Source organism: Ambystoma mexicanum, chromosome 1q (assembly GCF_040938575.1).
Source record: "Ambystoma mexicanum isolate Mex_15411 chromosome 1q, UKY_AmexF1_1, whole genome shotgun sequence".
Lineage (NCBI taxonomy): Eukaryota > Metazoa > Chordata > Amphibia > Caudata > Ambystomatidae > Ambystoma > Ambystoma mexicanum.
In genome coordinates, this window is record NC_090922.1 from 787,341,937 (window position 1) to 787,367,351 (window position 25,415).

Below are 25,415 nucleotides of genomic sequence, written 5' to 3' on the forward strand. Positions count from 1 at the left end.
ATTTTGCACAACAGTCACTCCAACCAAAAAATGATGTGTTGCCATGAGCCATATGTAGACATAATTCAGATGTGAGGGAAGGATTGTTGCAACATCTGTGGTCCTCACGGAATGGATATCTTAGGACTGTGCATACGCTCAGTCTAGATCATTGAGAATTATATATATATATATATATATATATATATATATATATATATATATACATATATATATTTCTGATGTTTGTTAATCTGCTTAGAATCACATGCTGTGCATAAGTCCGACATCCAGTAGTCACTGCGGAGTATTGCATTTTGTTTTTCGTAGTCGAAAAGGGGACGTCGACAAGGCATGTCTGTAACACTATCCCTATAGTGACGTGCCTTGTACCCACAATCCCTCACGCATCGAGGTCCCTCAGATTGTTTTTTTCCGCCCAGCTACTGGTCGCCTTTATGCGGAGCTCCTCGAGAGACATTGCCAAATAGTTTCTTCGACCTTTGGTCGTTTGTTATTAATATCAATAACGTAGATCCCTCCCTCGACGCAGAGCCGTTTCTCCGCCGAGCAAGATCTTCGACGGAAGGACGAGCGGAGGGGATCCTTTGGCGCTGCCGAACACGTGGCCTGGGCTCGCTGGCCATACACAGTAGGGAGAGTGGGGTTTTGTGGTCTTTCTTTCTTCTCTTTAAGAATGCCTTTCTCTCTCCCCTCCCTCTCTTTCGAGGTCGTAGTCACACTTATTACCCTCAGCTATGGAGAGGACGCCATTTAGGTTTTGCCCGCTTTGCAAGGGTAAATATACCTGGAAGGATAAGCACAAACGGTGCAACCGTTGCTTACCCCTCGATCACCAGGAAGACGGCTGTGCGGCCTGTAAATTACTAAAGCCCAAAACTCTAAAAGACTGCAGGGTCAAAAGGTGGGCGGCCTCCTCGCCCGCTGCCGCCGCCGCCGAGTGTGACGAGGACAGTGACTATACGGCCCCCGTAACGGAGGCTGTAGACCTCTCAAAGGAGCGTTCACGCTCCTCGTCGTCCGTCCCCGGTCCCGACAAGCCCGGCTCACGCCCAGCTTATGGGGATGAACACCCCGGCGACAAGGACGCACACGGAAAAACACCAAAGCTCATACCCCCCGGCACACATTCATTGAAGACGAAGGCAGCCATAGCGCCAACGGGGACTCCGGGCCCACCGGCGTCTTCCACCGACCGTAAGGGTCGTCAGCTCTCCCGGCCACCGCGACAGGCGACTGGGCACTCTAGGAATAAGGGCACTAACACCAAAACCTCCGGTGACGCGCATCGCAAGAGCGCTCACGTTGCCAACAAGGACTCGACGGCCAAGGACTCGACGAGCAAGGACTCGACGAGCAAAGGCTCGACATTACATAGCGCGACGGCGACCGATCCCTCGGAAGAGAGAATGATCGCCGAAAGCATCGCGCGCGTAGCATCTAAGGACGGCCAGAGACGTACGGCGAGTGAAACGCCGAAAACCGCGCACAAGGCCAAAGATACGCCGAAAGCACCGGAAAACAGATCAGGCCAGATCCCGACGCCGACAGAAGGCCCTAGCCAGCAAGAAGGCTACTCAGAAGGCGAAGGCTCTCTTTCTTCGATGTTATGGGACAGAACCAGACAATTACAGGAGGAAGAAACTCCTTTTTCTTTCCCAGACCATCCTGGCCGACCTCAGTGGACCTTTGAAAGGTTCCAGACCTGTATGGACAAACTAGACAGGTTCATGTCCATCCCAGAAGACAGGGCACCCAAGAGACCAAGGGAGGCACCCCTGGAGAGTCCGAGGGCTAAATACCAGAAGTTTTATAACCCCATACAGGAGGACATATACTCTTACAATCCCACTGAGGAAGACACCTTCTTCCAGGAGGAGGATGAGTTCACCTATGTTGAGGACCAACAAGAAGAGGAAGGTTTTCACGAGGAAACTAACCTATGTGATGAGGGATTCCAGGAAGACACAGGCGAGGGCGACCCAAATCCCTGGCAGTCACCGGCTAGGCGACTGACACAGGCAGTAGCAGTATAGTCATCAGGTCTACTGAAACTACACCAGTCAGGAACCCTTTGCCTGTCGATGATCAACCCACCTTCAATGCACTGCTGAAGAAGGCAGCAGCACATTTCGAAATCGAAACTGGGGAGGTCACCCCAGACACCGATTTTGTGGAGAGGATTATCAAAGAAAAACCCCCCACTAGCCAGATTATACCCATCCTCGCCTCAGTTAAGAGACGTAGTACACCTTCTCTTTCCACTCCTGCATTGGTGAGAGGGGTCAATCCAAGGATTGAGAAACTGTTCTCTCCCTCTCAATCAGACCCATTATATATTAAGGGTCACTCAATCCCGGACTCCCTGGTCGTGACCAACACCAGGAAAAGGGCAGGAGTCCCACTATCTACTAGCGAGGCACCCCCTGATAAAGAAGGGAAGAAGCTGTATGCCCTAGCCAAGAGAATCACCACCTCTGCAGCATTCTCTACCAGAATCGCCAATAATAATACCCTATTGGCAAGCTATGCCGATGCTCAATGGGCTAAGCTCAAACAGGACATCGAAGAAGTTCCCGAACCCCTAAGGACTCGTTTACTTGCTACAGTTAACGAGGGCTCTCTGGTCAATCAAAGCATCATCAAGAATACCCTCGATGTAGCAGAGACGGCTGGCCGCAGTTTGGTACAAGGAATTTTACTGAAGCGTCACGTCTGGCTTCGCAATTCCGGATTTAAGGCAGAAACACAAGCGTTCCTTATTAATAAACCCATAGAGGAGTCCAACCTCTTTGGGAGAGCAGTGGATGACGCGCTGGAGAACGCGAAGAAAGAATTTGATACAATAAAGACCTTAGACCAAATTTCAAAACCCCCTAACAGGCGGGGATTTGGTAATAAGCACTTTTTTCGTGGACAACGCCAGCAACAAAACCAACAACAACAGTATTCTGCCAGTAACTACCAGGGTAATAGCGGCCAGTACAATCAGAGGGGTCAACGCCGTGGCAAGGGAAGAGGCCGGGGTTCCACCCCCAGAGGCTCCCAAGCCAACAACACCACCAAGTGACGCGAAGATTCGCGTCCCCTCCCATGCAACGCCGGTCGGGGGGCGGTTAACATCCTTTCTTCCAGCATGGGAGGGAATAACATCAGACCGCTGGGTACTTTCCACCGTAGCCTGTATATACTGTATAGAGTTCAACAGTTCCCCAACATACAGACCCCAGAGGGGACACCGCATGACACCAGAACACCTCGCCATCCTTCTCCAAGAAGTGGACCAACTGCTGGAAAAAGGAGCCATAGAGGTCGTGCCTCTATCTCAGGTAATGGAAGGTATTTATTCAGTGTACTTCCTTGTACCCAAAAAGGATCTAACCATGTGCCCTGTATTAGATCTGCGCCCAACGAACAAGTTTGTCAAACCCCAAAAGTTTCGTATGGTGACCTTACAGGAAGTGATCCCACCGCTATCACAGGGAGATTACATGACAACACTGGACATGAAAGATGCATACTTTCATATTTTAATGTTGCCAGCACACAGAAAATACCTCAGGTTCATGATAGAGGGCAAACACTACCAGTTCAGAGTGCTACCCTTCGGCATAGCATCTGCACCAAGGGTATTCACGAAAGTACTGGCAGTGGCAGCGGCCCACCTGCGCAGGTTATCCATCCCAGTATACCCTTACCTCGACGACTGGCTCATAACAGGGGATTCTTACGAGACATGCTTCTCAAACACCCAAAAGACTGTAGACCTTTTGTTCCAACTGGGCTTCTCCATCAACGAGAAGAAGTCCAGCTTAGACCCCAGCCAAGTCAAACAATTCCTAGGGGCTCTAATTCGAACAAAGGACGGCCTCGTCTTTCCCTCCAATGAGAGGGTCCAAAACATGCTGTTTCAGATCACCCAATATGTGGCAGGTCGAGAGGTGACGGTGCGCAAAGCGATGAGATTGCTAGGAATGATGGCGTTGTGTATTTATTTGGTACCTCACGCGCGCCTGCGCATGCGCCCAATGCAAGAGTGGCTCAACAGCCAGTGGTGTCAGGCCAGCGGACAATGGGACGATCTAGTGGTGGTCTCGCAAGCCTTGGTTCTCTCGCTACGGTGGTGGACAAAGGAAAACCTGATAATAGGGAAACCCTTTGCCACACCCGCGGTGGAGGCCACTCTAACCACGGATGCATCCCTCACAGGATGGGGGGCTCACCTATCCCATCAGACTGCTCACGGAGTGTGGACTCCGAACGTAACATACAAGCACATAAACCTACTGGAGCTACTAGCGGTGTTCAAAGCACTAAAAGCCTTCCAGGAACTCCTACAAGGGAAGACAGTAATGGTCCTTACAGACAGAACCACAGCCATGTACTACATCAACAAGCAGGGGGGCACCCACTCTCCAGGACTGTCCTGTCCAAGCTGTCCCAGAATATATGGAAGTGGGCTCTCAAACACAACATGTTCCTACTGTCACAACACGTACCAGGGGAACTCAATCTGCTAGCAGACGAACTCAGCAGAGACTTCCCCCTGCCCAAAGAGTACGAATGGCGATTGCACGAAGACATCGTTTTAGACGTCTTCACGCAATGGGGATTCCCGGAAATAGACCTGTTCGCAACTCTGGAGAACTCACAATGCCAAAGTTACGCCTCCAGGTACCCCCAGAACCAGTCCAAGGGGAACGGTCTGTTGATTCAATGGTCACGGAAATTTGTTTATGCCTTTCCCCCCGACTCCCCTTCTCAACAAAGTGGTGCACAAGATGCACCAGGAGCAAGTTACCATGATACTAGTGGCCCCAATGTGGGCCCGGCAGCCATGGTTCGCTCACTTGATGGAGATGTCCCTATCTCACCCAGTAAACCTTCCCTGCCCGTACAACATGCTGTCACAGGACAAGGGCAGGACACTGCATCCATGCCCTCAGACCATGAACTTAGCTGCCTGGCTCCTGAGATCATAGAATTTGGACATCTACAACTCCCACAGAGATGTATGGACATCCTCAGGGAAGCCAGAAAACCTAATACTCGCCACTGCTATTCTAGCAAATGGAAAAGATTTGTCATCTGGTGTAGGGGTAAGAGCATCAACCCGGTTGACTGCTCTCCCACACACATTGTTCTGTACTTGACCCATTTACTGGATTCAGGTCTAGTGTTCAATTCCATTAAAGTCCACCTGGCGGCACTTTCTGCATACACCACTTCCCAACTTAAAGTGTCGTGGTGGAAGATACCAGTTATCAAGGCCTTCATGGAGGGGGTAAAGAGAATACACCCTCCGATAGCTAACCCAGCTCCCGGATGGGACTTAAATGTGGTACTTTCTAGACTCATGGGCTTGCCTTTTGAACCCATGCACAAGGCAACTCTTAAAGACCTCACTCTTAAGACTGCTTTCCTAATAGCTATCACCTCCATTAGGAGAGTAAGTGAACTACAGGCTCTTTCTGTTCTAGACCCCTTCGTAACAGTTCACAAGGATAAGGTGGTTCTACACACACACCCAAGGTTTGCACCAAAATTCATCTCGAAATTCCATGTAAATCAGTCAATAGAACTACCAACGTTCTTTCAAAACCCTTCCAGCTTGGGAGAAAAAAGTCTGCATACACTAGATGTACGCAGAGCTGTCATGTTCTACATGGAAAGAACCAAGCCACTGAGAAAGACTAATCAGTTCTTTGTCTCGGTGGCAGCAGGAAGAGAAGGAGATGAAGTCTCAAAGTCCACTATATCTAGATGGATTGTTCAATGCATCACTCTCTGTTACACTCTTGCTAAGAGAGAACTACCCTTCAAGCCAAGAGCACATTCTACTCGAGGCACTGGGGCTTCCATAGCGTTCATTGCAAATGTTCCCCTTGAGTCCATCTGCAAAGCGGCTACCTGGAGTTCTGTGCACACCTTTACAAAACACTACTGTCTAGATGCACACTCTAGATCTGACTCCCAGGTGGGACAGGCAGTATTAAGACATCTTTTCTCTACTGTTCCTTCTCATAACCCACCGCCAACTCCGGGTACTGCTCCCTAGTCTATGCACAGCATGTGATTCTAAGCAGATTAACAAACATCATAAGACAATGCATTACTTACCGTAAAAGCATTTCTGATGGTTGTATCTGCTTAGATTCACATGCACCCACCCTTCCTCCCCGCTCGGATGGAAGGAACATAGACACCTTTCTACATCTCTCTCTCTTTTCTGTACTCACTCACGTATAGAAGGCTCCCTCAGGGCAGAAAAAATACAAACAGAGGGACCTCGACGCGTGAGGGATTGTGGGTACAATGCACGTCACTATAGGGATAGTGTTACAGACACGCCTTGTCGATGTCCCCTTTTCGACTACGAAAAACAAAATGCAATACTCCGCAGTGACCACTGGATGTCGGACCTATGCACAGCATGTGAATCTAAGCAGATACAACCATCAGAAATGCTTTTACGGTAAGTAATGCAGTGTCATATATATATACTGTACTTACTAAACTGTTGCCTCTGAGGTTTGGTTCAGTTTTCACATTACAAATTCTAACCCTGGCCCTACCGCAGTGGCTCAATCTCACCATGTCATTCTCACACAATCACCCCAGAATGTTTTAGAATTGCCAATAACTCTATCATTGCACCAAAAATGTGTTCATGTAAGGGACACACAGACATGGTTGGTACAGCAGAATACAGCACATCTTCACCACAATGCACCAGGATAGTGAACAGTCTGGGGACGGTGGATGCATGCGGCCTAAAGGCACATGAATTAAAATGAAGGCTGAAACTATATAGAACGTGCTCATGTGTGACAACAAAGACTAGCAGGACATCTGAAGCTCTTGTGAAAAGGGGAAGAATACTATGATATTTAAAATTCATTTGTGAAAATGAAGCGCACCACTATATATCAAGAGCTTGTTTGTGAAAAGGACGAGCTAACAATGCATCAAGACTTCTTATTTGATAATGAAGCATATAACAATATATCAAGATTTTGTTTGTGAAAATGAAGCATCCAACAATACATGAAGACCTTGTGTGTGTGAAAATAAAGAGCGCAATAATATATCACGACATCACATGTGAAAATGAAGCGTACAACAACATATCAAGAAATCATATGTGAAAATTAACAATATGTCAAGAGCTTGTGTGTGAAAATGAAGATTACAACAATATTTCAAGAGCTTGTTTGTGAAAAGGAGAACAACAATATACAAAGAAATCATTTGTTACAATGAAGTGTACAAATATTTCAGGAGCTTCTGTGTGAAAATAAAGAGCACAACAATATATGATGTAATCATATGTGAAAATGAAGCGCACAGCAATATATCATGGATTCATATGTGAAAATGAAGCGCACAGCAATATATCATGGATTCATATGTGAAAATGAAGTGTACAACAATATTTCAGAGGCATGCGTGTGAAAATGAAGAGTACAATTGTAGATCAAGAGCTTTGAGCCCATGTTGCTCCTGGGTGTAAATTGCCCACAGGGGACATGTTGCATTTGCACTTGGGAGCAAGCTGGTACATTTTGGGCTATTGTCATAATTTGCACAGTGAAATGCAAAAGGGAGGCATAACATGCTGGCACAATCATCTCGTGTATGCCTCCCTTTTGCACTTAGCCATGCACAGTTAGTAAACATCACCTTCCATTAATGCATGGCAGGCAACGTTTTTAATGGATTGCTATGGATTTGACCTTCTTTTTGCAGCTGTAAATACTATTCTGGCATTAAACCAAGTGTTTGTTTGGGCAGCAATGGCTGGAATGTGTCCACTTACGAGTATATTGAGCCCTTGTGCTACTCTTCATGGCTGCTTTGATGATAGTCATATTTTTGTCTGATAGACCAAGGTGACCATATACTAAGTCCTCGCTGACCAAGCTGCCAAGGACAGTGACTGTGGCGGGGTGAACTACCTTTCCCTGTTTTTGATGGTGTATATCTGGCCAGCTGGGTGGCCAAAACCTTTTGGGCACGTTTGGAGCCACCACAATCATGGGACAACCTGTTGTGTGCTTTAATTTGTGCAGCATCTTGAATATGAGAGGAATCAGTGGGAATGCATGAAGTGTCGATAGATCGATGATGGTTCTCCAACCTGCCCTGGCCTTCTTTGGGAGCAAAAAAACATGAAAAGTAGCCCTACACCGGATTCTCTAGCGGAACCTGTTCTATTGGGGAGGGGTGGGGGATGTGGGAAGGGACACAAGAACCGGTAGGCGATGGCCAAAACTCATCTCTGATAGGGTCCATGAGTCTGACATTATGGACTTCCAAGCTGGTAAATGGAGGTCTATTCTGCCTTCATGCATTAAATGCTGCTGGGCCACCGCTGAGTTAAACTTTGGGTTTGTCCGACTGTGCCGGTGCTGTGTGGAGAAAGGTTTTTCCTGTCCTCAGTTTTTTCTTGGGGGTTGACCTGATACCTGCAAAGCCGCTAGTGGAATGTTGCAACTTTTGCTTGTAGGGGTATGAGCTTGCCCTGGCCGCAGCACAGGATATTGCTGAGAGGCTTTTCGCTGTCTGGGTATGTGCCAGTCCCTCATAAGTGGACGGTTTGAAACAAGTTTATCCCATCAAAGGGTAATGACTGGATTTTCTCCCGAAACCTCAGCCTCAGGCGGCAAGTTCGCGCTTTTTAGCCAGGCTCCCCTCCGTCGATTGATGTCCAAGCACATTCCTTCTGCAGCTGTGTCTGCATGAGCTGCTGCCGCCTCAAACATAGTGCGGGCAACTACTTTTTCATCTTGCAGTCCAATCAGAAATTGCTCTTTATTATCAGCTGGTAAACCCTGTCCAGACTCCTCCATTTCATGTTATAGATTGCTCTTGCAAGCTGCAAGTATGGCGTCTATGTAGGCCTGTCCAAGGTGGAGGGCACCATTTGAATATACCTTATTACCAAGGGTATCTAGCACTCTTTCCTCCCTGCCAGAAGGGATCCCTGCGGCTGGGGAACCTCCACTCAGTGTCTTTCCTTCGGCCAGGTCTGAAAATACCACAGCTGGCGACGCTGTTGGGTTGCTCGATTAAACGCAGTAGTTCTGATGGGTCCTGTCTGTAGCGGGAGTCCACCTTTTTGTTTATATATATATATCACAATGTGTGGCTTTTCCCATACTTTTTTTGCTTCTGCAACAATATCTTGTTGCATGCGTATTCCCACCATCTGGGATTGCTTACACCGTATCTCCGAGAGCACACCAGATTCCACCAGATTCCACCAGCAGGGTGTCAGGTATTGGCCATTGTAGAAATTGTAGTCTGTCCTAGAACTTCCTAAGGGATGAGGGCAGTTCCCCTTGGTCCTCTTCATCCTGTGTCATGTCTGGTGTATATGCAGGTGGCGCCTGCGTCACTGTGGGCACAGTCTGCTTGTGTGCCATTGTTGCTTGTGTCACTATTGCTTGTGTCACCTAAGTCACTGTGGAAACAGTGAGCGTATGTATCACTGTGGTTTTAGGGCATGCAGGGTGTGCTCCACAGTGGCCGCCTGGGTGGGCATTATTTCCATCATAAGCTCTGTATGTCTGGTCTAGTCATTAATGACTCCTCCACTTCATCTGGAACGGTCCCATGACCTGCCCCAGAGACAAAGTATGCTTGGTGTGGAAGGGCCTCAGTTGCATAATCCCCAAAAGGCATGTCGGCAGATGTTCAAGGTATGGTTCCCATGAGAGCACTGTCCACATGATTCAGTGTTCAAAGGGTTTTGGTTGTGAGTCTTGTGACGTTGCCGTCGCTTGGGCTTGGGAGCTTTGTACAGTTGTTTTCTTGGCTGTGTTGTCTGGGGCTTTACCCAACGACGCTGAAACATGCTTTTTCCGACGCTCCCCCATTTTGGTGACCCACACGTGAAGACCAATGCTGTCGTCGCTTTTTTGTTTGGCATTGGTGCCTTCCTCTTTTCTCTGCCTCTTGGGCCTGTGCGATTGCTTGTACAGAGCCGAGGTAGATTGATCCTTCAAAGCCTGCTATTTCCTTCGGAGAGTATGGAAGAAAAGGGATGGGCAAGTAAGATCATGCGGGCTTCAATCATCACAGGTCCAGGTGCCACGCCTATCTTTCCCCCAGGAACAAGCAACGGTTGCGTATTGGGGAGTAAAACAGAAGTGCAAATGCACTCCACGGGTGTACGTATGCTCTCTAATAAAATCTTTGCGCAAGAATTCACGAGTAAATGTTTACAGTTTGGGTCAGGGGAGGTAAAGCGTCCCCTGGCACAATGGGTGTAAATAAAACAAAATGAGTAATGGTATCTATGTAGGAGATACCCCATTCCCCTGCACTACTTTTTACTGGATACACCAGTCAATAAATTGAGCCAAATTAAAGACGATTACAGGCCGTTAAAGAAATTGTGATAAATTGTCTATATGCAAACAAAAGAAGTAGTTAAGTACATAACTGCACTTCAAACTTCAGACTTGTTTCAGTCAGATAGTACAATTCAGAATTGCACAAATCAGAACATATTAGTTAATCCAATTTAGAAAAGCATTACACTCTATTTGTTTTCGGGAGTTATGTGCTCTTCTTCAGGAGCTATATCTTGGATGTGTTGGAATATAAGGACCTCAGAGATAATTCTGATAATTAAGGATAGACACATAAAAGGTGCTCAACTAGATACAATAACAAAAGAACCTCATGACAGTTCATATGGATCCACCAATCTCAAAAGAGATTCATTCAAGAAAGTAAATACCTCATGGAAATAATGAAAGTTATTCAAATAACAAATGATATATTTTAGTGACCCATCAATCTTTGATGCCAATATAATGGAACATGAAGTAATCTGAAAGTAACAGAAAAATAAACATAGTAGCTGAAAAGATGAATTCCATGTAGATTAAAACATTCAGGTGAAATCAAATAAAGGACAATATGGAGACTGAGCTTTAACTCATGCGGTAAGATGTGTGCATACAGAATACGCTTTCTCAGGGAATTTACTGATATCTGAAATGTGTCAAAATAAATGTATGTGTCAAATATCAAGAGTCAAGTAATGCTAGTATCTAATGGTAAAGTGATGTGTAGAACATACCTAAAAATTCTCTCAAAATAGAATATCATCTACTAATAGTACTAGTACATGTATATATGTCACTGTTCATTTTCTTACTTCATCAATAAGAGCATTGATATGTTTAATCATGTTTTTAAAATATTAATAGAAACAATACTTGTTAATCGTGTTAATGAGATATATTGCATGCAACATTTTTAATTGAATTATTGTTGAACCTTAAATCAATGAATGGTGACATTGTGTGTGCTTCTTATTGCCCTTTCCATTTTCTTTATATTTATTTACTTAGAAACCTATAATAATCTTTTCTTCTCAAAACATATATTGTGATGCTTTTATTTTACTTGGTGGAAATCTTTTTGAATTTTTACTTTGAAATTATTTTATGAGGACGGGGTTCCCCCAGACCCTCTTCCCCCTTCAGTACAACCTTTACCCCAAACAGGGGCGTTGCTAGGGGGGGGCTAAGGGGGCTATAGCCCCTGATCTTTTGGTTGTAGCCCCAGATAGAATCTCAGGAGCTACAGCCAAAAGACTAGCTAGCCCCCAGTCCCGACAGTTCCGACATCAGCTTAGCCCCGGGTCTTTTCCAGACCTAGCAACTCCCCTGACCCCAAACTCCTCTCTACCCCTCTTTTGCCCACTGACCCACAAATGCATACATCATTTTGGAGTAATTCGAAGTAATTTCCATGAAGTAAATCGAGTAGATATCTGTTTTCAAGTAATTTTCTATGTGGAAGCAATGGGGGACCTTTTATTCTTTCTGTGTTTTTTTTTTATGACGTAGTGTCCATTTTCCATGGTCCGCAGGCCAATCGGCATTTGTTAGCACGAGTCGAGGATGGACTTTGAAACAGATGTCTAAAGGGTATGGGGGGTGGAGGGGCACCTGGAACCCTTCATGAAATCATTGAGCCACCGAGATCGGAGTGTTTTCTTTCAAACAATTCCCTGCCTCATTTAGTTGAAATGAAACAGTGATGTCTTTCTTGAATGCAGCAGTCTCCTTTGATCCCAGTGTGGCCTGCTGGTGTAATCCCTGGAGTAGCGCGTGCATGGTCCGCAGCCTGGGCATTTCCAGTACCAGGCCTGCTTCCTGTGCTTATCTCTCTCTAGTTTGCGTCTGGCACTAGTACAGTGCACTGGGATCATTCTCACCAGAGAATCTCTATGCTGTCTCTGCTTGCTTCTATCCGCCATCTTCCTAATTGGGGATTTAACTACTTATTTCTTCGAAGAGTTGGTCCTCTCACTGTATTATAGGAAACGCCCCTTCCTGTGCCCGCACCTATTCCATCAGCATGAGAAAATGCTGGACCCCACCGCTTTGCCGCTTTCTACATTTCATCCATGGGAACGGCAATTTGGGTTCTTGAATCGCTTTGGGGTGAGGTTTAGATCTATCAGCTTCTCTGGCTATGGGAGTATATTTCAGAGAGACATGCCAACGGGACTAGACATGAGCACATGTGTTTTTATTTGCGTGCTGCGATTAGAGCTAAAATATTGCAAATCCGCAGCTATATATTTAGTGATACCTCTCTGCAATCTTCTTGATTTTCCGTGTTATGAAATCTTGTCTGCTATTGGTTCTCCTTTTTTTGTTTGTCTTGGCTTGTTTTATGTGCGCACTGAGGGCCGATGGTGAGTCGCGCGTTACAAGAAATAAATAACATGAATGATATGAATAATAAACCACTTAATGTTCTGTTAGGTGACATTTATATAGCACCTGACTGCCATGGTTATGGCTTTCAAACTGTGAAAAGAGAAAAATAATATGAGGCCGGGAAACCCAAAGGAAACAGACCAAACACTGGTTACAAAGGAACATACAAAGAATTTTATTTTAAGGTCAAGCAATGACAAAGTCAAATGACAGATCGGATAGCTATCGGCCCTCAGTACAACACAACGAACTTCAACGGGGTTCGATGTATTCAGTTCATTGGGACATTCAGGTTTTTATACATTTCTCCAGCCTGTTGTCCAACCCCTTTGCGGGTTAACCATTCCATGAATGTATTACTGGTCTAGGGTCTCTGCCAGGTCAATTCTAATTTATTCATCAGTATGTGCATAGATCAGTTCCGTTGATACAGGTAATCCATTTACATGCAGGTCAACAGAAGGACAAGGTCTCAGTTCACGACCCTAACAAGTGGCCTGTAGGCAAGTTATACATTAGCTGTACAGAGGTCAAAACAACCTAGATTCTATTCGGAATGGCATTGTCCACCATTTTGATGTACAGGGTGACTTTTACACAACAAGAGAACCTAAAATGGCGGTTTGATTCAAGATGGCGGCAATTTCTAAGGTCAAGACCTTGCCGTAGAGAGTTATTCGCGTACAGTTTTAAGCAACTCTGCGTAGGTCAATATACATACAATTGTTTACAATAGGAGGCATAATTTAATATCCAGTTTGACAAAGCATTCTGGGCTGTCTGGGAATTCAGTAGGCTATAGTTATTTCCATTACATTATAAGACTGTATACATTGCAGGAAAATAACACTTGCTGTGGCAGAGAGGATTACTACTGCAACATTACTTTTTAGGTTTAATCATAAAGAGTTCTTTAGCTGAATCTGGATAAAAGAATTTGATTGGGTAGTTTACAAATCTAATTATATTGGGCAAAACTGGGTATGCAACGATCTTGCTGTTTTGCCAACTGGTCCAAAGAAAATATTGCCTAAATGTGCCTGCGTGTTTGTCCTTTCAGTAAAACAACTTACGTGGATGACTTTATCCATGTATGCCAGTTGGCTGGCAGATGTAGACGCGAACACTGTGCTATGATTCAGCAGACAAGGCTAATGTTGTGTGAACGCTATCCCTTAAGAAACATTTCTATGTCTGAAGCAATTTGGGTAAAATGAGAGTATAGAACCAATTTCGCCTCCTATCAGCTGAAGAGGATTCGAAATCCATGTGATAGGATGGCGAAGAGACAGCAGATGAAGTGAGAGTGTATAGAATACAAATGAAACTATTGCCATCCTGATGAATATTTCTATGGCATTGATGGAGAACAGAAACATGTCATTTCAGTAAGTTAAAAATCATCATTTAGAGGCTTCATTTGATTATGCCAGAGATAACACGAAAGTGTGGTACTGTAAAAGTATAGGTTTGTACAAAATCTTTGTATCGTGATATGTGCTAGTTTGTAGAATAGACACTCGCTGGGGCTTCTTTCTGTATATGATATAATTTATATTTTTTTAATTTAAATAAACTGCCAACGCGTTCTTCCCCTTAATGCTATACCCGTTTTCCTTCCTTGGTATAAATAGGTCCTTTGATCCAAAACAAGTTAGACTCCTCTACTAAACCCCCCCACCCCGGCCCCCACAAATGCTGATCTAGTACAATCCTGATTACGAAATAATAGGGAGCAAAATATCCACCAATCCCAATATGGAAACCTGCCACCCCTGAGCACACAAGTGGAACATGGGACTGGCATGAATGCTCCAGGTCACCTGCACACAACTCCACAGAAGCCTGTGCCCTTTGTGCCCCAAGCAGCTGCTCGACAGCACTCCAGCCCACTTTGCAAGTCCCTTAGAGAAACAATGGCTGCCTAGTCTGACCAAGAGAAGGTTGCCAGGCAGCAGAACATCAGCACAGCACAAGTAACCCAACCTCATTCAACTTCCACCTATGTTGTATGAAACAGGCCAAAGGGATTTAGGGTGAGAGGTCAGCTACATACGTCCTCATGGAAAGGGGGAGAGCTGAAATATGCTGTTTAATTGATCTTGAGCCCCCGTTACTGGACTATGGCTCAGTGACTGATCCTCTTGATATAAGGATCTGAAGAGGAAGAGTGAGACTGAGTGGAATGACAATTACTGGAAAATAATCAGAGAGTTAGTGTTGCAAACAGCTCTAGTTCACATTCTTCTGACTGTGAGGACATGCCAGTGTGCCTCACAGGGCCATCTTTTGCATTTCTGGGGCCCTGGCCATGGACATCTTTGGGGCCCACCTCCACTAAACCAAAGGAATTAAGGGATCAAGAATACTGGCCCCACCCCCCACCCTTCGCGCTCACAACCTATAGGTTGATATGCTGTCTCGTAGCCTAATGAGCATGTTTACTTCCTTTGAGTGCCCTTGCCCTCTTCATTCTTGCTCTAATCAGAATGATAAGCAAGTAGCATTTGAAGTCCAAAATTAACAGTCTACAAAGAGGTTACTGTTCTAATACATACAGGATACTTTTTATCAATAACATCCAGGAAGGTAGATGTAGTATTAATGCAGGATCGTATGTAAGGTACATGTAACCCGTAATAGACAGAGAACTCACATTAGCTGCATCACACAATGCAAAAGTGCTCTTGCATGGATATAGACCACCAATTGGAAGGAAGGAGAACGCTACACATACCGTAGCATGGATAGTGGAGGCAGATTAGAAGCCACCAGGAAGGTGCCTTTATCCAGACAGACTGAGATTAGAAGTGGGATATGGTTTTCAAATAGTTTTGCCATTAGATATCAAAGGAACAAATGCCTGTGGTGTGTGATATAAATATGCTCACTATTAACATAGTGAAACCATGAGTAAGGTTTTTATGAAGGTCATACCATGAGAAGGAAATCACTCGGAAGGGCTGACCATTTTTAAAGGTTTAGGGACTGGCAATAATGAGAGGCTAGGCAATACAAGATTAAATGAGATGCCCAGGATCACACATTGGTTAAGGGGTGAAGCTGAGGTTTGTGCAAACCGTTTTTTGTGACAAACAAGCAGACCTTAAAATATGCTTGCCTGTGCCTGCAACATATGGTCCGCTCTCTTCTGTCTACCAACCCTTCCACCCAAATGGCCTACATAAGAAGAAAGATCAAGTAATGGGCTAAACGATACCAGCAGCATGCAAGAAGGCAAACCTCACAGAAGGCAGCACAGTAATGTAAGATATATTTGATGATTTGACCAAGATCACTGTATCGGCTGCTGGCAAATCCAGGACACAAACATGAACGCTGTCGTTCCATAGTCTTGAATTTGGATATTTAGTCACCTCTTGGACTAACAGTTTATGCCATTATTGGAGGTGATTGCATAGGTCTTACAACACCCCATCTGAACAAACCAATCTATAGACCATGACCATACGGATTATATGTTCGTTTTTATTGCAACCCCTATCTGGTACAGGTACATTGCTGATAATAGCAGATGTTGTTCTGCAAAACCAAGTACATATGCAGGCAGGTTTATAAACTTCAGACATAGGAAAGGCTCAGGCAGCCTTGCTGGAATGTAATATTGTAGTTTTGGATATGAACACATATCTCTGGAAAGGGTACTTCACACGATGAGCTAACTTCGGAACCATTGTGGCACTCAATTAGTCAATATGCATTTCACCATTGCCTATTTCACATGATCAACATAATTCCCACAGGAAGGAACGAATGCTACAGAGATGTGCCATAAGGAACACACAAACTATGTATACCACAGTGAACACAGAAGACAATACACGATGAATTGATCAAGGCATAATGCACTTGCCAAAACAGAAAGGCAATGGGTTTAGAGCCTCAGCAGCACCCCATAAACTGTCCTGACGTGTGCTATTTAAGACTGGTGAACAATGGAATCTTACTTCTTCAGATCAGCTAGCCGTGTGGGGCCCCCTCCAAAGTAGGGGCCCTGGGCAGGTGCCCCTTTTGCCCTTCCATAAAAACGTCTCTGGTGCCTCATGCCTAATGTGGCAGTATTTCCTCTATTTCCCTTGAATATTTCTTGAATAGTATTTCTACTTCCCTATTTTGCAAATGGTATTTTACCAGCATGAAAGAAATACAAATGTTAAATGATGGTGGTGCGGGGTGTGTGGTTGCCTTATTACACACTTAGCAATGCTTTGAAAACCCGGCATGTTTACTAATTTGTGGCTTTTGGGCACCCACACAACATCACGGTTTCGTGGCAGTACATGGCATGTAGTCTCACCAGACATGTGCGTGCATGAGAACACACACAGAGCCCATGTTGGACACTGAAGAAACCATTTTTTAATAGTTCTTATCTAGAAATCACACCAAATAAATGACTGCAAATGAAGGTTGCATTCGAAGTTCACTGCGTGCCCTTCATTTAGAAGTACCATTACACCAGATTAAATTGGAATTACGACTTGGAAGGCAGCGTTTTAAATATTTATGCAACACGAATGAATGCAATATGAATTTATGTTCCTAGAAATGATTACTGAAAGATAAATGATGCCAGAGTTTAGACCTTCGTCTATTGTTCTGGGACTACAGTAGCCTCCATTGGGTGGCTGCCAATCTTCAGGGCTCCGCGTTAAAGCGTAACCGGAAACGAGGAAATCCAGGTTTTAAAGCAGCCAATACATATTTGCAGAGGCCTTCAGAAATGATTGCATCCTATGAAGCACACAGGCATTGCTCTGTGTCGGACTCAGCCAAGGATATGGGGCGGTCCTGATGATCAGCTATGCTGTCCTGATCACTGGAGACACTCTCACTGACACTGTCAGGACCTGTTCTGATGATCCAAGAAGTGTTCAGGATGAGGTGAGGACCTGTTCTGATTCACCAATGAACTTACATTGCAGCAAAGGATATTCACAAAACATGCAAAATTCCAACCTTTACAAAAAATCAAGCATTTCTCCACTAAATAAAGAATGGTTGTTGTATGTACCTGCTCGTCCGTGGTTCCCTCTCCATTGCTTTGATATTGCACTTTTCAAGCAATCCTTTCAATTTATGAAGCCACAACTATTGTCTTTGACAATGCTTGTTTCATTGGTGGATTTAGAAGTGTGCATTACTATTGTGTTTCTAATTGTGTGGTGCACGACAGTTATATGACCAAATTGCCTACGAATTTTCATCAAAGTTCGGTGAAATGTCTCGGAGCTGCTGGGCATGATCCCAGTTGGTCCAAGCACGTGATCTGGTGGGTCACCACAGGCGGGTGTAGTTGGCCACAGCATCTCCCTCAGTTCTTCGTGGTGCACAGTAGGCTTCGGGATCGGTGGCTACCCTGGTCCCGGATCGGTGTCAGTACTCCTGCTTCCCTTGCCAGGAACATAATGTGATATGATATGATATGGCATTTGTAACGCGCCTATACACAAGTGTTTCAAGGCGCGACGAGGCAGGGAGCGGGGAACAGGGGGGAAAGACAGACAACAATCCTACTAGGCCAGGTGTCATTCAGATCGCGCAAGTGCAGGGGTAGGGGGAAGGGAAAAAGTGCAAGGGGAAGGGGAGAGGGGGAAGTGCTGAACAGGGTAAGTAGAATAAAAATAAATAAATAAATAAACATGAGGAAATGGCTCCACAGATTCCTACCACATTGAATATGGAGAACTGAATGAGTTGTGTTTGCACTGTCGAATGGTGGATGTCCAGAATACGATCAAGGGAACTCTGGACCAGGATGGCGGTGAAACACTACCGGGGAAAGAAGTCACTGAGCTTATTTTGTTTCCTGCCCTCTACCCTTTTAACCCCTCCACTGCTGAGAATGCATTTGTCAATAATTAACTGAGTGTATGATTTCGCTTTCCTTGATTTTACAGAGAAGTCATTCAATCCAAGCTAACAAAAGCCAGGAAATATTTAGGTTCAAGGCCCCTTAATTTACACCTCTCAGTAACTAGAAATGAAGTGTTTCGAGACATAACACAGAAGAAGTTAATGGCCCTCATTACAACCCCGGCGCTAAACCATGGCGCTATTAGCACCATGGTTGGTGCCGGTGTTGTAACGAGTCCGCCATGATGGAATGGGGAAATACTGCCCCATTCCAAGGTTGGCGGGGCGGTATTTCCCCATTTCACCATGGCCCTTCCCCATTCCCATTTTCACCCCATAGGGCTCAATGGGACTGGGGAAGGTGCTAAGTACGGTACCGCAAATTGCGGTATCGTAATTAGCACCGAGGTCCCTTTGCGGCACCCTACTTTAACGGCTGGTAAAACCAGCCGTTAAGGTCGGGTCCCGCAAAGGGACCTCGTAATCAGGCATTAAGGGTTTAAAGGCGCCGACACCTTTTAGGGCGCCGTTAAGCCCTTAACGCCAGGGTCGTAATGACCCCCAATACATTGATTCCAAAATTGCTCCAATAACTTTCACCTCCATGACGCTTAAGCTACCTACACAAAGCCTGCTTTATATTGTCTACTCCCAATGCCCCATTACTGTGTATCCCATGTGAGGGGTAGGATGAGAGAGTAAGTGTGGTAACCACCCCCCCCACATATCCTCAGAAGCGCTACGGCATGACCCCCCACCTTGGTTGGCACAGATGCCTGGATTGTTATGCAGCATGACACCCCGAGGCAGCCAGTGGGGGGGGGAAGTAGCTAAGGTAGAGGTTTTGGCAAAGTTTTGGGGGGTATAGGAAAACTGGACAGAGGATCTATGAAGAGGTGATGGATTGGTGGGGCGTTTTCTTGCGTAACACAGTAAGGTAAGTCAGTAACCTCATTCAATCCCAAACACTCTCAAACCCATAAATAGCATCATCTATGCTCACCTGTTCATAGGGTTTGAGTACACCCAACTAGGCTGTATGTTACTGAGAGTGTCAAGTGAGTATCAAAGTTAGGATTGCACATTTGCAGCCAGGGAAGGGAGCTGAGCCAATCAGTTGGCTGAAACAGCGGGCCAAAATAGACAGTGTACCTCCTGCTGTTTCTAGTCACCCTAGGCCCTTCCTCAGGTGGTGCAATCTTTTCTTTTTATGAGGGGAGGCAAGAGGAAGACTGTCCCTGTTGCCTTCCCACCTTGCCTCCCAATCCTCCAAAACAAAACATATCCTTTATCCAGCCCCTCCCTCTCCACTTACATGCTGGACTAGACTTTGTGCTCGGGTCCCGGCTCTCCTCCTGCCTGTGGGCGCCATAGAAATGGTAAAAGGGACTAAGTCCCTTTTCCAATGGCACCGGCCATACATCTCTTTTTGTTCTCTTGGGAGATTGGGTTTGCGCAATAGCATGCAGCCATCTCGTGAGAAAAATAAATTGTTTTGCATCCCAGCCGGAAGGGCGCGTGGTGGTACAGGCTGGTGATCACCGTAGCCCCTGCCTTGGCTCGGACTGGCGGGCCGTTACCAGCCATGTACGCCTTCTGCAAGCCGAGCTCCAGCGGATAAGCATTCGAGAAATCAGGAGCAAAGTTCACTTGCAAAGGTTATGGTGCACAAATGCCAAGAGTTCTGATGCATAGTGAGACAGACAACAAGCAAGCTTGGAAAGGTCAAAGGTCAGAGCCTGTTGCTTCACAGGCCAACTTCTTTTTGGATTTGAAGTCCATTATAGTGCTTTCCCCAAGAGTGCCTCATAATGTATGAGAAAACAAACAATATAGGTTCTGAATAAATACAATAAAACCTCAAGATAAGTACATATATATTATATAGCAGCGGTCGCCGCCCTATAGTTAAGGGGAAACTTGTTTACATAGACTTTTCACAAAATTCTATTGCTAATAACTTTTGACTCAGGGCACGCATTTAGATAACATTTCCCAAAATAAATTAATCCTGTCCCTCACCCAAAATTTGACATTTTGATGACAATTCATTGAAAGGTTGAAAAAGGTTATTAAGAAAATAAAAATATCTGTTTTCATCCTAGTCCCATTCATTTTCTCTTAGAGGAAAATGTGCTTCAATTGAACACCCTTCACGCAAAGAAAACACTGGATGGATTTCTACCAAAATAAGAAGTTGAACACAAAGAGCCATAGATGTGCCTTTTGCTGGTTTGGGGTAAATCTGTCCATTAGTTTTAAAAATATTCACCGGAGACGGGGGCACCCACTGCTCCCAAATAACTTTAATATATCTCCCATGGTGCTTTGCAGCAGAGAGGCTGAGAGGCTTTTCAGAAATGCAAACTTGCAATTTTTTCTTTTTACTTTACGCAACTGATTTCTGCTTAACACTGGGGGAAGTCAAAAAGGAAAAGCACTAAAAATTATATTTGGAGGAGGAAAAGGGGTGTATTATATGAGTCGCTAGGTGGGGAGGGGAAAAGAGGAGTACATATCCTTCACTCCTCACCACCTGGAGTACACACATAGACTCATAGGACATTGGCATGGATGATGCTTGGAAAATCTTTTGTGGCAGATAGCAATGTTCCCGCAGGGGGGAACTAATGAGGTATCCATTATGAACAGGGTTGTGTGCATTGTTAGTGGTTGCATACCTGGGGTGTAAGTCAACCAGGCACCGCTGATAGGTAAAGTTACCACTAATGGCCATGCTGTCTATGTTTATGATGTCTTTCGTTTGAAAGGCTTTGCACATATATGTCTGTGGCTGTGCTGTGTCTGTTTTGAGTATTTGGGCTTGCATTGCTACTTCCCAAACCATGTGTGGTAGGGAAGCTTACATGCTGCTCCACAGGAGCTGCATGCTTTTAAAGAGGGATGCTTGTACTACTGATGCCCATGCTGTACATGGTTTGTAAAGGCAGCCCTTGCTGATGCTTCCTATGCTGTGACCTTTCTGTGCAGGGGAAGCATGTAATGCTGTATCGTCTGCTACATTCATTATGTTTGAGAGTGAAGCCTGTACTCCTCTGCCCTGTGGTGTACATGCTCTTTCAGTCAGTGCAGTGCTGAACCTGTCATGGTGATGTGAAAATCCTTGGTGGATTGCCTCACTTTGGTCCCTTGTTAGAGCAGGTAACACCATTTCCCCAGAGATATCCATTCAACAGGAGGACGGCCTGGCAACTGGAATCAAAGGACACACCCATTGGCTAAATGGCTAGGCCTCACACCACAGTGCTGCATTTCAAAAGGCCTTTAATTCTATTGAGAAGGGAAGGGAGCAGGCTTAGTGTTGCCAGAGGGAGAGCTGTACAAGCTTGATCTTGATTCTCTCTGCCTCTCCGTCTCTTTTTGTCCCCTCCACTTCCTGTAGCACAAAGCACTTTGGGTGTGGTGTCAGAGGGGCAAGGCCCGCTCATTTCAAGAGCAGGGATTTAAGCCCCAAAGCAGGCTAGCTTTAGTCCAATCACCTGTAGGCTTTTACCTTTAAAAGAAGGGGTCTCACACCACGTCTTTGAATCATCTTTGGACTCCAAACCTGAAAGAAGATTTCACTGGACCCTAATGGGAGAGCTGTCCTTTCCAGAGTCCTCCACTTGTGAGGTGAAGGCAGGTGTTCTGAGCCGAGCTCTGTCTTCTAGCCATCCCCAGGCACTATGGGGATGAACTCTGCGGTCAGACCAAGACCTCATCTCTGGCAGGCAACCACCCTGTTTCCTGGGAACTCAGTGTGTTGCGGGACCTCTGAAGTGTGTGCCAGCCTCCCCTGTGTTTGGGAGCCCGACAAAAGACTAACCTGGTCCTTGAGACCCTGGAGTGGGACTCGGAGCTCCTCGAAGCCAGGACTTGAGAGCGTTCGCCACCAAGCCAACTACTGGGACCCTTCAACGCTGCCTTTGGCATTCAAGTGCTTTGAACAATCGTTAGCCCATTGGACTCCATTCGCCACTTCACCACACCAGCTGAAGCACATCATGCCTCAGCTCAAACTAATGAAGCAACTCTGCTTTGCATTCCTTGATTTGGCATCCGAAGCACCTGCCTTCTCAGCATTGTGCCTGTAATTTGATTGACCCAACACTGGTGTTTCCCAAACAGTGACCTCCGAGCATCTGCATAGAATCAAGTTATCTGGACATCCTGCTACTAGCTCACCACCGTCAAACTTTGACCGTCAACCGAACATGGTGACTGCCCGATCTGTACAGTGCGAGCAGACGATTTGCGACTGCAGCAACCTTCCATTCGACCCAGACTCGACGCTAGCTTCCTGCTGGACCCCCTCACCTGCTGCATCTTCCTATTATAAAGAACCTGCGATCGACACTGAGAAGCATGGTTCGATGCCGTCGAACCATCGATACCTTTACAAAGGAATTATTGACTAGTATCTGCCCCCCGATCCATCTTTGGGCCCTAGAGAGTGGATAGGTAATTTTAATCCCTTTTGCAACCTCAAGAACATATCCTTTGAACATCATTGTCTTAATTGCTTTCTCTACCCCTTTCTCATCACCCACAGTGCTGCATCTATTATATCTGTGCACATGCTGTGTTCTGCTATGGGGAGGGTTTTTACAGTGTTTTCTAGTTAGTTATTTTACATGTTGTGTTTGATTAAAGTATATATATTTTATATAATCTTGATTGGACAGTCCTTCATTTTGGACGGTTATACATCGTTGTTTGGGTTGCTGGTGAACCACATTCAAACCCCTCGAGGATATAGTCTTACTTCGGCCCACGTTACCACAAAAGGCAAAGGAGGTATATCTCTTGGTTTGTACAAGTGTGAGGGCTGATTGGGCACTTTGGCCTCTACTCATCCTTGTACTCCTGCAGGGCAAAAGTCAATTTGTCACAGAGACACAATACAGACACTGTATAAAAATTTGATAACAGGAAAGACTGGCAAGTATGGCTGATAAGAGTACAATGCCAAGTGCACATTTGCTAACACTTACCCATTCAAGGAAACAGGTTGAGAGCATTAGTAAACCACCCTGAAACACATTTTTCTTAACGTACCCTTCAAATTACCACTACTGTACAGAGGCGTTTTTACAGATTAGAGAGGGATACATAGACATAGAAGATATTTCTGGGAAATTGGATATAACGAGTATTGTTATTTAAAGGATTTTTCGGATGTTAAATCAGTATTTTTAGATGAAGCTGTTAAACGTTCTAAGAAGGATTAACATTTTGATTTCTTCATTTTGTAGTTATAAAATATATTCCCTTCAAGTAGATTAAGGTTTGTACTTAAAATCGTGTAATCATTATTAGTGTTAGTCAAAAGTGTCAAAATATTATAATAAACTTGGCGTATAAGAGATAGATTTCAAAGAAATACATTCATGAAAAAATCTTTCTTTCTTTGATTATATTTGAGATGACACCAGTCTTTTAAATAACTTTCTAATAAGTGTCAGGTGAATTGCTTCCCTGCAATGGGAACATGTATGCTTTGCCCTTGGAAAACAGATAAGTCGTCCCGGCTAGAATTGAAAGATGCCATCCATCAATGATCGGGGCAACTGAGAATGGCATGGGACTGGGATCCATGAGTGCAGCCAATGAAGGGAACCATCAACCCTGTGGAAGTAGGAAGAGATTTGGGAAATCAGGAAACTGCTTGAATGGGTGGCAGCAAATGCAATTGAAAATAGATGGGTTTTCCACAAAGAACCTCATCTACTGGAAAAACCATATCTGTCAGGTTTGTGGTACACTTTTAAGAAATTTCCACTTAAAAAACCAAATGTATGCTCCACTTATGTGATGGGATAATTTTTCATTGGGCTGTTTTCTTATGTTTCCGATAATTCATGACTTTAGAGGTACTTGCAGGAAAGCAAGTTTCAATGAGGTATTGCTCCAAAGAAAATCTGCCCCTTCGAGGGGGTATAATGCATTTGATTGATGTTACAGATATGCAGTATGGCTAAACTTTCAGGTCACCAGAATCAGTTCTGACATCCCCTATCTATATTACTCTAGCATTAACATATTAATGAACTTATTTCTACCTCTCATCATTTACTACATCATACTATCATCATAAATGGTATCAGCGCCCACACAACATCTATGTGTGTATTTTATTTAGGAGTTGCCATATGTGTTATTAGATGAGCCGTTGAGTAAGTCTGACTTTTGTTTCCTTTCCCATTCGTGCAGGGTGGCGGGGATTGCCCGGAGATGAGCATCGGTGCCATCAAGATTGCTTTGGAAATTTCTCTCCCAGGATCTTTCATTTACGTTTTCACAGATGCGCGATCGAAGGACTATCGACTTACCCACGAAGTGCTGCAACTTATTCAGCAGAAGCAGTCACAGGTGAGAGAGAACATGTTCACCTACATGCAGCTCTTCTACCATTCATGCACCTGCCCCCCGCCCCCACCACCCACGGCTGGGCTTGACCTTCCATTGGAGAGCCGATTCAATGATGTTGCTGTAAGAGTGTTATACGGTATCTGCTTGCCTGTATATCTAGCTTTCTGATCTGAGTGCCTTTGTCTCTCTTTCATATATGACAGTCAAGATTGTGTCTATGTCTCCCGACTCCTCCTTCCTACATACACAACACATTGCTCTCATCTATCTGCCTGTTAACCTTCCTCATACACAAACCCGTCTACCTTATCAATCTGTTCATTGCATTTCTTAATGTCGACATCATGGACACCCCTCTTATAAGCACGTCTTTTTCCTAGCACATTTAGCCATCTAAGGAAGGTAACACAGCAA

The 25,415-nt window shown here is 45.0% G+C and overlaps 1 protein-coding gene across 2 annotated transcripts in view; it reads left to right on the forward strand.

The window, feature by feature from the left end:
- HMCN1 (hemicentin 1) overlaps positions 1-25,415 on the forward strand; it is a 1,785,366-nt gene that overhangs the window by 192,990 nt on the left and 1,566,961 nt on the right. For both annotated transcript variants that reach the window (XM_069641364.1, XM_069641365.1), the window contains exon 3: positions 24,843-25,001. In XM_069641364.1, the coding sequence (XP_069497465.1) occupies positions 24,843-25,001 (159 nt within the window). The remainder of the gene's footprint in view (positions 1-24,842; positions 25,002-25,415) is intronic.